At 34.3% G+C, this 16,059-nt stretch overlaps 1 protein-coding gene across 2 annotated transcripts in view; it reads left to right on the top strand.

Annotated features, from left to right (window-relative positions):
- Positions 1–16,059, top strand: part of CNTN5 (contactin 5) — a 1,331,129-nt gene that overhangs the window by 1,025,644 nt on the left and 289,426 nt on the right. For both annotated transcript variants that reach the window (XM_025357811.1, XM_025357810.1), the window contains 3 exons: positions 53–189; positions 1,341–1,470; positions 3,745–3,895. In XM_025357811.1, the coding sequence (XP_025213596.1) occupies positions 53–189; positions 1,341–1,470; positions 3,745–3,895 (418 nt within the window). The remainder of the gene's footprint in view (positions 1–52; positions 190–1,340; positions 1,471–3,744; positions 3,896–16,059) is intronic.

Below are 16,059 nucleotides of genomic sequence, written 5' to 3' on the forward strand. Positions count from 1 at the left end.
TAAGGTGTTTGAGAAATGAAATCATCCTTGTTTACTGCTTACATACTTACAGCCTACCCACACTGGGTAGAAAAACTGAATGATACTCAGTTAGACAGTGGGAGCCCTCTCCGATGGGAATGTAAGGCTACTGGAAAACCCAGACCCACATATCGTTGGCTGAAGAATGGAGTACCCCTCTCATCTCAGGTACTGTTGGGAGTTTTTAACCTGTTCTATTGTAATTTTAGCAAGATTTCACATAGGACAAACTAGGCTTCTTTAGTCTTATTGAAAGTCTTTTCCTATTTCTGATTCATAATATAGGACGTGTTTGTGTTAAGGATGAATGTTATCGGGATTAACTGAGAATTTAGCTCAATGTCTGGGATATAGCAGTCATCTATTTTAATATATTTTGAGTGAGAAACGTAACAAATATATAAGCATTTTTCATTTTAATTTCCTCATTACATTTTTTGGTAATGTAGTGTTTCTTTAAAATATTTTCAATCCTATAAATTTTTATGAAACTATCAATGATTATCATAGACTTATTTCCATTTGTAGCTGACTTTTAGATATCAACTAAAATTACTTGGCATCTTTGTTGATAGACAAAGCACTGCCAACTAAGATTTTTTTTAAATGATTTGCTTGGCATTAAGTAGATAAGACGTCTGGTTGTTTAACATTTTAAAGTTAAAATTTGTTTTTGAACTATTCTCTTGACTTAAGGTTACCTTAATTTGCACATGCTCAATTTTTTTTGTCTTTTATACTAACTTTCTTCTGATACTGAAGTATATTGTCTGACCAATAATTTTATCTAGAATCTAGTCACAAGGAAGTTTTCAATTTGTGTTAGTTTTTTGGGAAGTGAGTGAAAATGACAAACTCCTCATTGGATCAATATAGTAAAGGGATTGTTCTTATGACCTGGGCTATTTTTAACCTTGATCTCATGTGTCTACAACCTCAATCCTTTCTACTATATGAATCCTTCTTTCCCTTTGTAAACGGAATGCAAATAAAAGCATCACCTGCTGATTATATTTCACAAGCTCAACTAGTGTACCAAAAAAAGGCACCTCACTTTAAAAACAAAACTGAAGGTAAAACTTGCCAGAATAACTCCATAAAAATATCATTATAATTTATTTTCAACCAATCAATAACCATAATTTACCAGATGCATGTTATAATAAAATAATGAACAGTACATTCACATTGCTGCATGGCCAAATAATGTTTAACTGGATTAATTGCAAACTTGTTTTTTCTTAGTCTAGCAGAGGATACCCATAAAATCCATGTTATTTGTTTACTTTCTAGATCTAATTTTTTTAATTCCATTACAGAGTAGGGTTGAGATGGTTAATGGAGTATTGATGATCCACAATGTGAATCAATCAGATGCTGGAATGTATCAGTGTTTGGCTGAAAATAAGTATGGAGCCATTTATGCTAGTGCTGAGCTGAAGATTCTAGGTATGCAATTTCAAAGTAAATAAATAGAAAAAAAATAAACCTTGCTTCTTTTCATGCTCTAATTTTTACTATACTGAAGTTTTATGATGTGGTTGTAAAAATCTATTTTATGGCTTGAAAAGAAATACTATGTCTTGCTGAATTTTTTTTTTAAATTTAGTAGACAGGTTTATGTTGTGTATAGTTTGTTGCATAACTTTTTGTTCGTATAGTTTTTTTAACTTTAGTTTTAATCTTAAAAGGTATACACAATACACCTTTGCTACGGCTCTTAAAAAAAAATCACATGAAGAGATATGTGTTAACTTCCAAGGAAGAATGCCTTGAGGGTAGGAGATCAGAATATAGAATTCCAGCAGCCTGTCGATGCTCCCATAGCAATGCTTAATAATTTCCCAGGCATTTCCTATCAGTAGCTGTGTGGCTCCTGAAAGACAAGACTCCAAGCTAAATCACTCTCCCCTCATGGGGCATCAACTCATGCCATCCTTACGTAACAGGGAAAGGCTTCCTGATGCCAGGCACTACAATCTCATAGGGTTACACCCTTGATAAAAATGTAACCCAGGCGCTCCATTTCTTCACTATTTAAATACTACAGGAAAGAATCAATCCAGGGAAATAGACGACCCAGAATAAACATATATGAGCCATTGGAATGAATTTTACTTTTCCCACTTTGATTGTTTCCTAAACTGGTTCTGGGATGTTTGTAATGTTGAGAAAGATACTAACTCATTGTCTTTCCAAAGCAGACAGAAGCCCAACTGTGCTTTCTATTCCCCATTTAAATTATCAAAGCATAACTTAAGAGAAACACCAAAGATCTCAGGAATCTTGGAGCCTTCCATTTTTGTATCAGCTAAATGTAATATATCCTAAAGCAATTTGTTGAATTATGAATGTTTCCAGTTGACATTTCTCCACATTACAACAAATCCATCCAAAATAGATAGAGGATTCTTCCTTTCAGTCTCCTTCATTCTAACCAATTAAATGTTAATGTACTTTCTTGTCAACTCACACTATAATAGCACTGAATTAAAAGGCTGATTTACCCTTCACCTAGTTAGTAGCTCTGAAACATTTATCCAACCCTTATCATTCACAAGAAATATTTTCAAAATTACTTTCTGTGAATTCTATTCCCAGTAGGCAAAAAAAAAAAAAAAAAAAGTACCTGCAACTGTCTCCCCATAAATTTCTTTAGCTTTTCAATATTTTGTCTTTGAGACCAAGTCTCACTGTCTCTCAGGCTGGAGTGCAGTGATGCCATCTCAGCTCACTGCAACCTCTGCCTCCAGGGTTTAAACGATTCTCTTGCCTCAGTGTCCCAAGTAGCTGGGGCTACAGGCGCCCACAGCCACACCTGGCTGATTTTTGTATTTTTAGTACAGATGGGATTTCACCATGTTGGCCAGGCTGGTCTCGAACTCCTAACCTCAAGGGATCTACCCACCTCGACCTCCCAAAGTGCTAGGATTATAGACGTGAGCCACCATGCCAGGCCAATTTCTTAAGTTTTAAAAAATCTCTTAACCTATCTCAATTGTGTACATATCTTTTTAAATGTTGTGACATGCATTATGTTGCTATATATTTTATATATATAATATGAAATACATATAATATCAGATTGGTAAAAATAAATGTCACAGATACTCTAGACTTGTAGATATCTTTCAGGTTCTCTTTTAGATTCAAAAGTGTTTTAATAAAAATTATAGTATACACAATATTATTAATAAATGATCAGACCTAAGTGAAAAATTATAAGTAAAATTGCTAATTGAAATTCAAATAGTTCAGTTTTAAAAAATTAATTTAATGTTTTATAATATTAAAGTAATATACAGAATAAATTAAGATTCGTAGATGGGAAATGGAAGACACAGGATTGTCTTTTTGACAGGTAACCTCCATCTTACCAAAGGAAGCCTAAATGGATTCTCTTGGTTAGCTTATTGCTCTTTTGCCAAAGTCATTCATTAGTCTTTTATAATTGAATTTGGTAATCATAATTAAAACATGTCATTTTGTGAAATAGCCTTTATCTGTAGATCCTACGTTGTGTGACATCATCACCTGCTAATGTAGTAAGATACATATTAACTAATAATAAGTAAAATTTTGAGCTAGTGCCTTTTTCATGTGTAGATATACTATGATTTTATAGGAAATGCCTACCAGAAGAAGTTACAAAATCTTTATAAATCATCCATTAGAGATTATTGTCATTGCTTCTGGTAGGACTAACATTTGCTTTTTTAACAGCTTCAGCTCCCACTTTTGCACTGAATCAACTGAAGAAAACAATAATTGTTACCAAAGATCAAGAAGTTGTCATAGAGTGCAAACCCCAAGGCTCTCCAAAACCAACCATCTCTTGGAAGAAAGGAGACAGAGCAGTTAGAGAAAACAAAAGGTTAGAATCTATTTTATAATTCAAGTTCAACATTAGACTTTTTTGAGGTTACAGGTGACACACACTAACTATGCAAGAAGGAGTCTTGCAGTACCATGAGATGTATTTTATGAGCTGATTGAAACATGGTTTTGCCTATATAGTGATTTTAAAAGAACCCAAAGTTTGACTTCAAAACGGTCAGTCGTCTTTGCCTCCATGAGGTTTTAGCACAAGTTGGAAATTTCACTAGGTTTTGAAGAAAGTACACTTTAATTAAACTAATTATTTTTGTTTGTTTGTTTTTCATCTTCTGCATTTAGGAGGTCTACAAATAATCTGTGATAATTTTTAAGTGTTGTGTTTTAATTTGATTTTAATAATACAAATGACAAAAACATATGTGAACCTTCTGGATAATCATGACAGAATACTTTCTTGTGATATTTATGCCAATGCTTGTCTTTTTATCCAGGTCATATTTAGGCAAAATAGTATAGGATTATTTTTAGTGCCATAGGCAAATGAGAAATGAGCAGAGGGATATTTAATATGTAAACATTTGTCTGTGGCAACTAAAGCCAAAGGATATCACAGGACTACAAATGGAGAAAAATTCATGAGGGAATTAGATCATCACATGGCAATCTATTTGCGCCGAATTCAAATGTTTCATGTGCTACCATTATTGACATATTGGTATGACGAATGGTGATTCAGCTTTGACAAAATATTATCCTTTATTATGTCAAAATAATATTTTACTATATTAGATTTTAATTGATCTAGAAGTATAAGGAGTTTATTACTTGTTTTATGTTTGTCTCAATCTACATAAAATGTAATTGAAATAATTTAAGTCTGCATTAGCGGTTCACTTGAATATTTCCAAAGTAACATTGAAACATTTTGAAAAATTAAAAAAAAAGTATTTTTGTTTTCCATCAAATCTGAGAAACACTGATTTAAACAGTCTATTTCAGATGAAATAATTTTTGGAATACTGGCTTCAATTTAGACCGAAATATCTATGCTTCTTGGAAAGGGTGATCACCTGGGATTGGGATGGGTCATTGTTGGCACTCTTACACCAAAAGCCCTATCATAAGGGTCAAGGCTGACACTCGTAACAAAAGACAGGCTAACAAGAGAAAAGTTTTGTGTGACACAGGGGCCTTCAGAAATGATCCAAAGACTTAGAGAAAACTCTTTTTATGCTTAAGTTCAATGAAGAATAGAGAGCCATGTAGAAATATGATTGGACAAAAAGGATGTGATCTAATGGTTATAGACAGAGTGGGAAAATCCAGCAAGGCCTATCTGTTCAGATTCTTCTTGGACTTTTTGTGTGGTTTTCCTTTCCTCCAGGTATAGGACAAGTCGCCTGTCACATGAGATAATTCAAGGGAGAAGGGAGAAGGTCAATCTTTCTAGGTTTTATAGCTTGCTTTGGGGAAGGGAAGTTATAGTTTCTATGATCTGCCTTGGGGGAGAGAATTCCGGTTTCTATCATTCTCCGCAGGACAGAAAGATGAGTGGGAAACAGACAGATGGGAGAAATTCAAAAAGATCTTGCTTCCCAAGTCCTTTCAATCTTCTTCAGGTCAAAGTACTCTGTGCTGTATTCTGGGGTATCATGTTCTGAATCCCAACATCGTACAACTTGTTTTAAAAGGAATTTCTCATTCTCAGGTTGAAGGTGGGTGGCAAATGATAAATTGTGAGATCGTTGTTGACTATGATTGAATTGATCAGAAAATGATTGAATATTAGTAGACTGCCGCTCACAACAATGTGACTTTTAAAAAACTGCACAAACCTAATTAAAGTAGAAGAAAATTGTTGCATAGTAGGAACAAATAATGTACACTGCTAGATTATTTTTTCTGAATGTATTAAAAAGTTTACAATGTCATGAAAATATATATGCCTTCTCTGTGCAAAACATTCTATCTGAAATGCATGACTTTGTTTTATGTTTCTGGGTGGCATGTGAGGTTTGTCCCATTTATTTCAGTTCACAATAAGAATGTTCTTCATCAACTGTTCACAAATGTCACATGGTGAGTTTAAAAAATTAGGGTGGAACCTCTTTTTCCAAAGCAAAAGTATTGAGAGAAGTAACAGGATTATGAGTATTCTATTACAACAACATAAGCATATTAAATTTTTTATTTTTCAGATGTTGAAAAATATAGTTCATGAATTTTTCAGCTTTCTTGTTTCTCTTTCTTTCTTTACTGCTAACCCTTGGGGTTAGTGAGACAGATACATTGACCTGAAACTCAGATCACTAAATTTTTTCTATATGTCAATACTTCTGGTCAAACTGTTGTTTAGGAAGAAGGCTGAAATGTAAAAATTTTTTTTATTTATTCAAGCAAAAGCAAGACTGGGCTACATTTCCTTAGCATTCTGCCTACCTTGATCTATATGTTTTAGGTCAATAAACCGGCTTTATTTAATGACAAATCCCTGACATATAGTGCATTTTTATTCTTAAAATTGGCAGGCACACTTAAAAAACATCATTTTTATTGTTGAACGACTTGTTCAATATGGCAGTCCTAGATTTTAAAAAGAAAAATCTAGTTCACTACAAAAAATAATAATACTTAATATTAATTAAGAGGCTAAGATTTCAACAGAAATAAAAAGAATTCCATAATACAAGAAGACACTTAGTTGAAAAATCGTACATTCTAAAATTATGAATAGAAACTTAACAATTTCAAATGTCTATATTTGACATTCTTTAAAAGAAGTATCAGTTACAATGACAACTTATTTTCTTCTGGAAATTTTAGATTGCTTCTCTGTTATAATGCACACCAACCATTTGATTACAGGCCTAAATGTAAATTTAAATGGAAACAGAGATGTTAGAAAACTGTTAAGACTTCAAAGAGTTTGCATCATTTTTTTAATTTATAATTTACATTGGGTTTGCAGATTCAAATCATGGTTTATTTTGGAATATAAATATAAATATCATTCATATGATCTACATCAAATGTGTGCCCCACTCATCCAACCTACAACAATTGAGACACAAATGTTGAATGAATTAGCATTGTCCTTCATTAAAAATTTTGTTATTTTGGATTCATTCCAAAGAACTATTGAAACAGCAAATGGCAGTTTCTATATAAGAAATAAATAATAATATTATATTGGGGAAAAGGAATTAACATAATAGTATATTATAAAGGAGACATACAGGCCAGGTACAGCTCTCATGCCTATAATCCCAGCACTTTGGAAGGCCAAGATGGGAGGATCACTTGGGCCCAGGAGTTTCAGACCAAACCTGTGCAACACAGCAAGACTCCTGTCTCTGCAAAAAACAAAGTAAATAAATTGGCATGGTGGTGAATGCCTGTAGTTCCAGCTACTCAAGAGGCTGAGGTGGGAGGATGGGTCGAGCCTGGGTAGTTTAGCAGAGCCATGATCATGCCACTGAGTTCCAGCCTGGATGACAGAGCAAAACCCTGTCTCAAAAATAATAGTAAAATAAGATCACAAAGAAATATTTTTTTTAAAAAAACAAGATATATCAATTGCTTTCATAGCATAAAATTATGTCCAGAGCAATGGCATAAAAATGTAATACATAGTTTTATTTGCAGGAAAATGTAATCTAATCATCTGAAAATATGTCAGAAAATCGCGAAGGTAAATTTAATTTAGTGTTACGGAAATTTAACTCTAAATTGTAAATAAAATGATTGAAAGTGATAGAACAACTGAAGGTTATAGTTAATCATTTATCAACAGAGTGCCAAATAACCATTTGGCTCATTTTTTTTCTACCATATTTTGAGCAAATCTGCCTGGTTTAGTTTTCTCTGTTTTGTTGAGGGTGAGTGTCTTCAAAACACAGTATTTTTTATGTGTATCTGTTTTGCTAAGGAAACTTAGAAATCATTATTCTAAAGTTGAAAATTTGATAATAACTAGAACATAATATGACTTTTAGAAAAAATATCATTAACAAATGTGTTGCCTGCTTATGTATTACCAAACATTTCATTCATTTGGCCCTAAATGATAGACCTAAAATATACAAGAAAATGGATTACTTCAGAGCTAAGATTTATTTACATTTGTTTGTTATTTATATCACAGAATGATCAGTATGTGCTCTCTTCAGATAGTAAATCACATTATTACTAATAATGATGATGACTGCTTATGAGTGCATAGCATTTATAATTTGCAAAGCACGTTAACATTGTTGCTAAAAGTATAAACCAGTGTATAAAAGGAGGACTTACTTGCCATGATTATCCTGCAGATTATGAGGTTTCAACAAGTTACCTAATTTATTATCTTACTAAATTAAAGGAGTAAGCTGATTGGGTTGTGAGAATTAAATGAAATTTTGCATGTAAAATACATTGCCTAGTGTATGACATCTACTCAGTACTCAGTGAATGTTACGTAAAATGATAATGATACTGATGAAGATGATGGCGGTGGTGGTGGTAATGTGATAATGATGGTATCTGTATCAGGCCATTTTCATACTCCTATAAAGAACTGCCCAAGACTAGGTAATTTATAAAGGAAAGAGGTTTAATTGGCTCACAGTTCAGCATGGCTGAGGAGGCCGCAGGAAACTTACAATCATGGCATAAGGCAAAGCAGGAGCAAGGCACCTTCTTCACAAGGAGGCAGGAAGGAAAAGTGCTAAGCAAGGGGGGAAGAGCGCCTTATAAAACCATCAGATCATGTGAGAACTCACTCCGTATCATGAGAACAGCATGGGGAATACCATTCCTATGATTCAATTACCTCTACCTGATCTCTCCCTTGACATGTGGGGATTATGGGGATTATAATTCAAGATGAGATTTGGGTGGGGACACAAAACCTAACCATACTAATATAATTTGTACCTTTGAATCTTTGTCCTTGGAATAGGTTCCTGTCCTAGTAGACCAAATATTTACTTGTTCCATTACCATTTGATAGGCCATGTGCAAATAGATAAATAGACATAGGGAGTTAATGGAAATAGAAATGAAGTATATTAAAGACTTGTTTTTTGTTTGTTTGTTTGTTTGTTTGCTTGTTTTACTGTTTTTCTTTAAGGGATCTACAGGTTTTCCCCCATCACTTTCACTTTTGAAAATCACTGGCACATAGTCACTTAGGTTTCTGTATCAATCATGTCCATTTTCATACTAAAAGTAATAAACTCCAGGAGTACTAGGAAGTAAAATATTCCACAGGGATTTTCTCCTCTAGTAGACTTTCATTCAGAATGTTCTGCTTATCAAACTCATATTGGATTTTCACTCCAGCTCATTATTTCCATTACTTGGCCATTAACTTTTGTTAAAATATAATCATCCAGAAGCACTCCAGCAGTGCACAAATATTAAGTCTTCATTATTACATGTTCAATTTCCTGTACTTTTTGTAGACAAAGACAATCGTAGCTAAAATGAAGTAGTTTTTGATAAAGACATAGTTGATTTTGTTTCCTTTCCATAAGTGCATATATAAACTATTGTTGAACCTCATAGAATGTCATATATGTTTAAAATTATTCACAATTACTGAAATTTCAACGTTTTTTAAGCACTAGTTTTTATGTCCAGGCAAAGTAAGGTAACAGTTACGGAGATAATGGACTATAATTCAAAGTGGTGCTTAAGAAATCCTGCATACAAAAAAATAATGAAATTATCCTTTGGAGGGGCAGTATTATAGAATAATTTTTCTTTTATGGGACTGTAATCTAAGCAAAGACTTGTCCAAAATCTGACATAATGGCCCCCTGCTCACTAAAGGAGCTTCCGAAAGGCAAAATTTTCAACTTACTCATTTAACACGCATAGAAAATTGCACTTGAAGTACCCATTATTTGACTTCTAGTGGGAATTCATGTTGTGTTTATTAGGCAACAATGATGAAGCTCACATACTGACTCAGAGACATATGGGAAAATCTGTTCTTAACAAAAGCCCTAAAGGACACTGTTACTGAGAAGAAAGCAAGGTCTTCTTACTTTATCTATGGAAGAGGAATTCATGAGTATAATTAGGGTCTTGTTTTTGTCCCTTTGTTTCCACCTACATGCTGTGTTTGCTAATGAACAAGCTGTTTTGTTGTTTCCTCTGTGACAGTGTCTTTTACATATTAAGAACATAAAACAATATAAACTGTAGGTATCTGGGTTTTCCTCAGTGTCTAAGAAATTGTATAATGAGGGAAAATTAGCATTCATAAATCAAGAATGTATAATTTGAATTTATTTGTGAATTAATATCTATGTTTTCAAAAGAAATAAAATGATTAAATGGCATTATTTACCTAAAGGAAGAAAGGTTTATATCTGAATTTATAAGATTTAGTAACTATAAACTGCTTACAATATAAGATGCCTTAGTACTCAGGGATGGTTACTTGCTGTTTCCTACCTATGTACTTAAGGGGATGAGGAGGAAATGGCCTTACATTCATTATGATGAGATTAAGATACTGGCTTCCTGATTTCAGTGAAAGCTAACTGCACAAGACTCTGCCTGATTCACCTTCTTCTTTTCCTTAGAATGCTAATTTTTTATTAGGAAACATTTTAAAATGTAAATCATTAGCATTTTATTATGTTTTATTAGAAAAATATAAAAAGAAAGAAAACACAGTCATAGCAGCATTGGAAATTAAGAATATAGATGAACAAATTATTGACTTCTAGGAGGAATCACCACTTCATATAGAAATGAGCTAAATTAAGAAATTATCAATGAGTCATTGAAACCTAGATCTCTGAAACTTTAGTGAAGTCAATTAAGAAACCAGCAGAGGAAAAATTTTACTCACTTCTACTTTACGTCAGTATCTACTAAATTCAGAAACTGTGTCTTACTATAGAAGCTGGTTTGAACCTCCCTCCCAACAGAAGCTGCTTTGCAAGGTGTAAGATGCTATGTCCGTATTCCACCCCATCTGAACTGATCCAAAACTTTTTTGAACATTATGAATCCATCAATGGGGTGAGACAGGGCATAAATATTAGGATTTCAAGTGATTAGTAAATAAAACATAATGTCAACAAATAATGATACAGAGGAAAAATATTAAAATTCATGAATTCTGGAAATTATGTAATTCCATGTACTATTTCTAGCAAAAGAAGGACTATATACTGTTTCTGATTTTTCAGGAGTAAATTTACCTCTAGATATGCCTACGGACTGGAGAATGGGAATTGACAAACATCTCACCTCAGTCCAGTAGAGTTTCATTACAGCGTTAGTAGACCTTGAGCATTTGACTGCAGCTGTTTACCTAACTGACCTCGAGATTAATATTTGGGGAAGAGATTCTGGAGCACTGAGAGAAAAAAGAGACAAATAAAACTGAAAATATTACCAATTGGCAAAAATAGTCCTGTAGACATACGAGTGCAAGAGAATTTAAAGCACAAACACACATTAAGCATGATGGTTAAATGATAGTCATAAATTTGGTAACAAGATGTCAAGCAAATAGAAAAAGAATCATCATCATGCTTAAGTACAATACAAAAAATTATTTGTGTGTGTGGGTGTGTGTACAAATAAGTTAATAAATATCAGGAGTTGCAAAGCAAAAAGCTAAAAGCATTCTAAATCATGGTGACATGCAAATAAACATAGTCATAGTCCATATAGGAAAAATTAAAGATTAAAGTAACAAAAAATAGATATGTTGTAGAAGCATTGTAGGTTTGTTGGTTTTTATTGAGATAGAGTCTCACACTGTTACCAAAGCTGGAGTGCAGTGGTGCAAACACAGATCACTGAAACCTCGACTTTCTAGGCTCAAGCATTACTCCCACCTCAGCTTCCCAAGTAGCTGGGACCACAAGAGCACACTGTCACCACCATGCCTGGCAAATATTTTTAATTTGCTTTGGTAGAGATGGGGTCTCACTATGTTGCCCAGGCTTGTCTTGAACTCACGGGCTTAAGCACTCCTCCCAGCTTGACCTCCCAAATTGCTAAGATTATACGTGTGAGCCACTGTGCCCAGCCCACTGTGGGATTTTTAATTACGTTTTTGATAAGTACTTAAGGACAATGAGGAAATGATGGTATATTATCAATGGAAGAAACCATCGAACACGGTACAAATTTCCTTTGAAGAGAAAAATGCACGCATGCACACAAATACTTAAATACTGGAAATAAGTGCAGTTAATTGTTCACAGGTTATCTCTAAGAAGAGGATTATAGATAATTGTAAAAACCATTTTATGCATTTCTGTTTTGCATCACTCTAAGGAAATACCTGAGGCACAGTAATTTATAAAGAAAAGGGGTTTAATTGGCTCACAGTTCTACAGGCTGTACAGGAAGTGGGATGCCAGCATCTCCTTCAAGTGAGGACCTCAGGAAACTTACAAGCAAAGTGGAAGGTGAAGCAGAAGCAGGTGCCTCACATGGCCAGAGTGGGAGTAAAAGAGGAAGGCCAGATGCAGTGGCTCACGCCGGTAATCCCAGAATTTTGGGAGGCCAAGGCAGGCGGATCACCTGAGGTCAGGAGTTCGAGACCAGTCTGGCTAACATGGTGAAACGCTGTTTCTACTAAAAATACAAAAAATTAGCTGGGCATGGTGGCATGTTCCTGTAATCCCAGCTACTCAGGAGGCTGAGGCAGGAGAATTGCTTGAACCCAGGAGGCAGAGGTTGCAGTGACCTGATATCGCACCATTGTACTCCAGCTTGGGCAACAGGAGCAAAACTCTGTCTCAAAAAAAAAAAAAAAAAAAAAAAAAAAAAAAAAAAAAAAAAAAAAAAAGAAAAGAAAAAAAAGGGAGAGATGGGAAGAGGTCCCAGAGTATTTTAAACAACTACATATTTAGTGAACTGAGCAAGAACTCACTTATCACCCAGGGGATGATGCTACGCCATTTGCAAGGGATCTGAATCCGTGATCTAATCACTTCCTACCAGGCCCCATCTCCAACACTGGGAATCCGATTTCAACGTAGGGTTTGGAGGGGACAAACATGTAAACCATACCATCCATATTTCTAAACTTGGTCTCTTTCACAGAATTAATAACCCAAAATAATGCAAATTTGTTGAATAACGATGTACTCACACTATGCCAAATAGTTGAATGAGAATGGGAAAAGAATTCTCACATTTTCAAATAATTCAATTTTCAGCAGTGTGTTTACATAGTATAACAATGATCACAAATATCTAAATTAATGGCATCCACTTAAACACAGAAGATCAGAAGATAAACACATCAGGAACCCCCAAAATATCAGTTCCTAATATTTTCCAAATTTAGGGTGATGGTAAACCTAAACACTCCTCTTTAAAGCCCTTCAAATAGTTTCTTTTTCTTGATCATACTACCAGTTTGTTTCTAGATTTCACTTTTTTCTTAAATGTTGAATGTAATAAAATAGGTCTTAACTCCCAATGGGAGGTAACACTGAGAAACTCAGTTAAATTAAGCTGAAAATGACAACAAAAGAAGTCTGGTTCTGTTGTACTATGAGCACCTCCAGTTTTTGACTTTACGTCTTATGTCTCTAGCTAATTACCAGTTTCAGAATCAGTTCATAGATTCTACTTCTAAGCATGGTTCATTTACCCCAGTTACTATAAATTGCTTCACAAGTTGCTCGCTTGTGCTCTCCACATAAGCACAACTTGAACAAGCCATTAATTGCTCACAGGCTTTTCTTTTCCAAAAGCCCCCCAGACTACAACTTCAGCTTAATTTGTCCTTAATACAAACAGCATCTAAAATACTTGGGAATTCAAGCATCTAAGTACATGCTCCTGACTGATCCTACTACCTCCCCAAGTGACTCTTCGGTGAATATAAAATAGTGAAGACAGAAGATTCTGAGGATGTTTAGAAAAAAAGCATTGTACGGTGGAGATTTTTAGCATCCTCTGAGAATTACATAGTCACTTCTTTTCAGATTTTGCATAAATCACGATCTAATTTAACTTTGGTTAATTTATAATGAGAATTAGAGGGATGGTTACAAATTAGAGCATAGTACAATGATAACCTTGACTGTAAATGAAAAGAATCTGCACATCGTTTCCATAAAATATAATGTACACACATTTTATTCACATGCTTACATCTCTGTGTTCTAATGACAGTGTGGTTTCTGAAAAAAAAAAAGAGGTAGGTAGGTAAGTAGGGAGATAGATTGATAGACAATAAAATACTTACACATTTTAAGACAATAACTATGTCATTAGTTAATAGCTGGAGTTTTCAAGATAACAATATAATTTTGTTTCTCTCTCTTTCCAGTTGCAAATGGTAGCCCTACTTCTCCTTTTCCTTGATGGAGAGAGAAACCCTTTCTTTCTCTACCCTCTGAAGGTTCAGTAACTGAGTCTATGAAATAAAGTGACAGTAGACAGATTAGTAGGACAAAAAGCATACAAATTGATTGTGTACACAGGGGTATCACAGAAAGAAAAGTGAGTACCCAGTAACCCGAAGCAGTTTAGAAGCTTATATGTCATTTTCATAGGAGAGAGGGGTGGTGGGATATATGCAACTTAGGGGGGAGTAAATTATTTTGGGGAGAGAATGAATGGGCCCACAAAGCAGGTGATAACCTGTGAGAAATTCTCTCTGGGTGTGGTGCTAACTTCTGGTCTTTTTTTCTGTGATATATGTCAATCTCCCACAATGACGAATTTCCTGGGGAGGAGATCTAGGCTGAATTGAATTTTTTCTGGAGTATCTGGTATCAAAAAATAAGAAAAATTCAGAGAAAACCTCTGCTCACAGCTGCTGGTCCCCAGGTGCCTTCAATTTAAAGTAATCAGCACAGTAAAACTTCATATTTTGGGATAGCATTCCCAAAACTCCTTCACCCTCATGCCACAGACACATGGTCTATGAACAGTTACATTCAATTCAATTTATTTCCAGAAAAACTAAACTTGCTTCAACATATCCTGGATATAAGACACTATGCCAGTTCATACAAAGATAAGCAAGAGAGAATCCCATCCCCCAAGGAGGTACCTGTCTAGTGGAAAATAAAACTAATGTAGACACCTATAAAATAGGACAAACTAAGGTAATAATAAAAATAGCTAGAACTGACTGAGTACTGGGTATTTTTATATATGCATTACTTTATTGAAGCCCTCAAAATAAGAAAATGTCTTAAAGAATATATAATAATCCTGATTCTAAATAATTAAATCATAGAGAGATTGTCTAAGCACACACACACATAGCAAGTAACAGAGCCAAAATGAGAGTGTTCCAATTCTGTTTGAATCTAAACCCTGTTCTCAGTCTACTGTACCATACAAAAAACTTTGAGAGTTAAGAAAGAAGAAAATAAAATCTAGATAAAAGGTAAGCTTCCTGGGGGAACTGCCATTTGAAGTAGTCTTGGAATACGATTCTAACACAGAGGGACAGAGTATATTTTAGGAAGAGACTTCAGAATTTGCAAAACTAGTTATGAATTCAGGACACTTTTGGGAAAGTAAATACTAATATTTGCCCAGGGTGTAGACTGTGTCGAAATGAAAAATATGCTGAAATAATTGAATAGCTGAAGACAAATTAAGAAGAACTTCAATGCACAGATAGAGTTCATACTTAACTTAGTAGCCAAAAGGTAGTCTTTGAAAGACTCAATTCACATCTTTTTGAATTAATATATTTAATTTTTTAAATTATATTTGTTTATTTTATAGAAAAATGCACACTAATTACTCTGTCTACCAAAGACAAAATAATTAAAGTGATTACTTAAATATAAAATACATAAATAAATATTATGTAAATGTCCTTGTTTCAACAACGAGCTAGCAAGAAGCTGGAAGGAAACTTCAAAGCCTAAGCACTAACCTTACCATGGAGGTAAGCCGTGCACTGGAGCTGGCTTTCACCTTAAGGGCAGTTGGTAAACCTACTGATATTGGGCAGTGGATTTTATGAGTTACTAGTCTAGAAGGAAGCAGACAAAGCCTAGAACATATCCCTCATTAGGACTGGACCCACAAAAGCTACTCCTAAAGCATAAGGGTAAACTTGAAATAAACCAGCCCTCTTAGAGAACCATAAAGAAAATTATCTGTCTTATGTATCAGCACTGATTGGGGACTGAGGTGGGGGAAATCCTCCCCTTAGGTTTTGCAACCATAGGCCAAAAGCTCTAATTTATACTT

This window comes from Theropithecus gelada, chromosome 14, assembly GCF_003255815.1.
Source record: "Theropithecus gelada isolate Dixy chromosome 14, Tgel_1.0, whole genome shotgun sequence".
NCBI classification, from domain to species: Eukaryota; Metazoa; Chordata; class Mammalia; order Primates; family Cercopithecidae; genus Theropithecus; species Theropithecus gelada.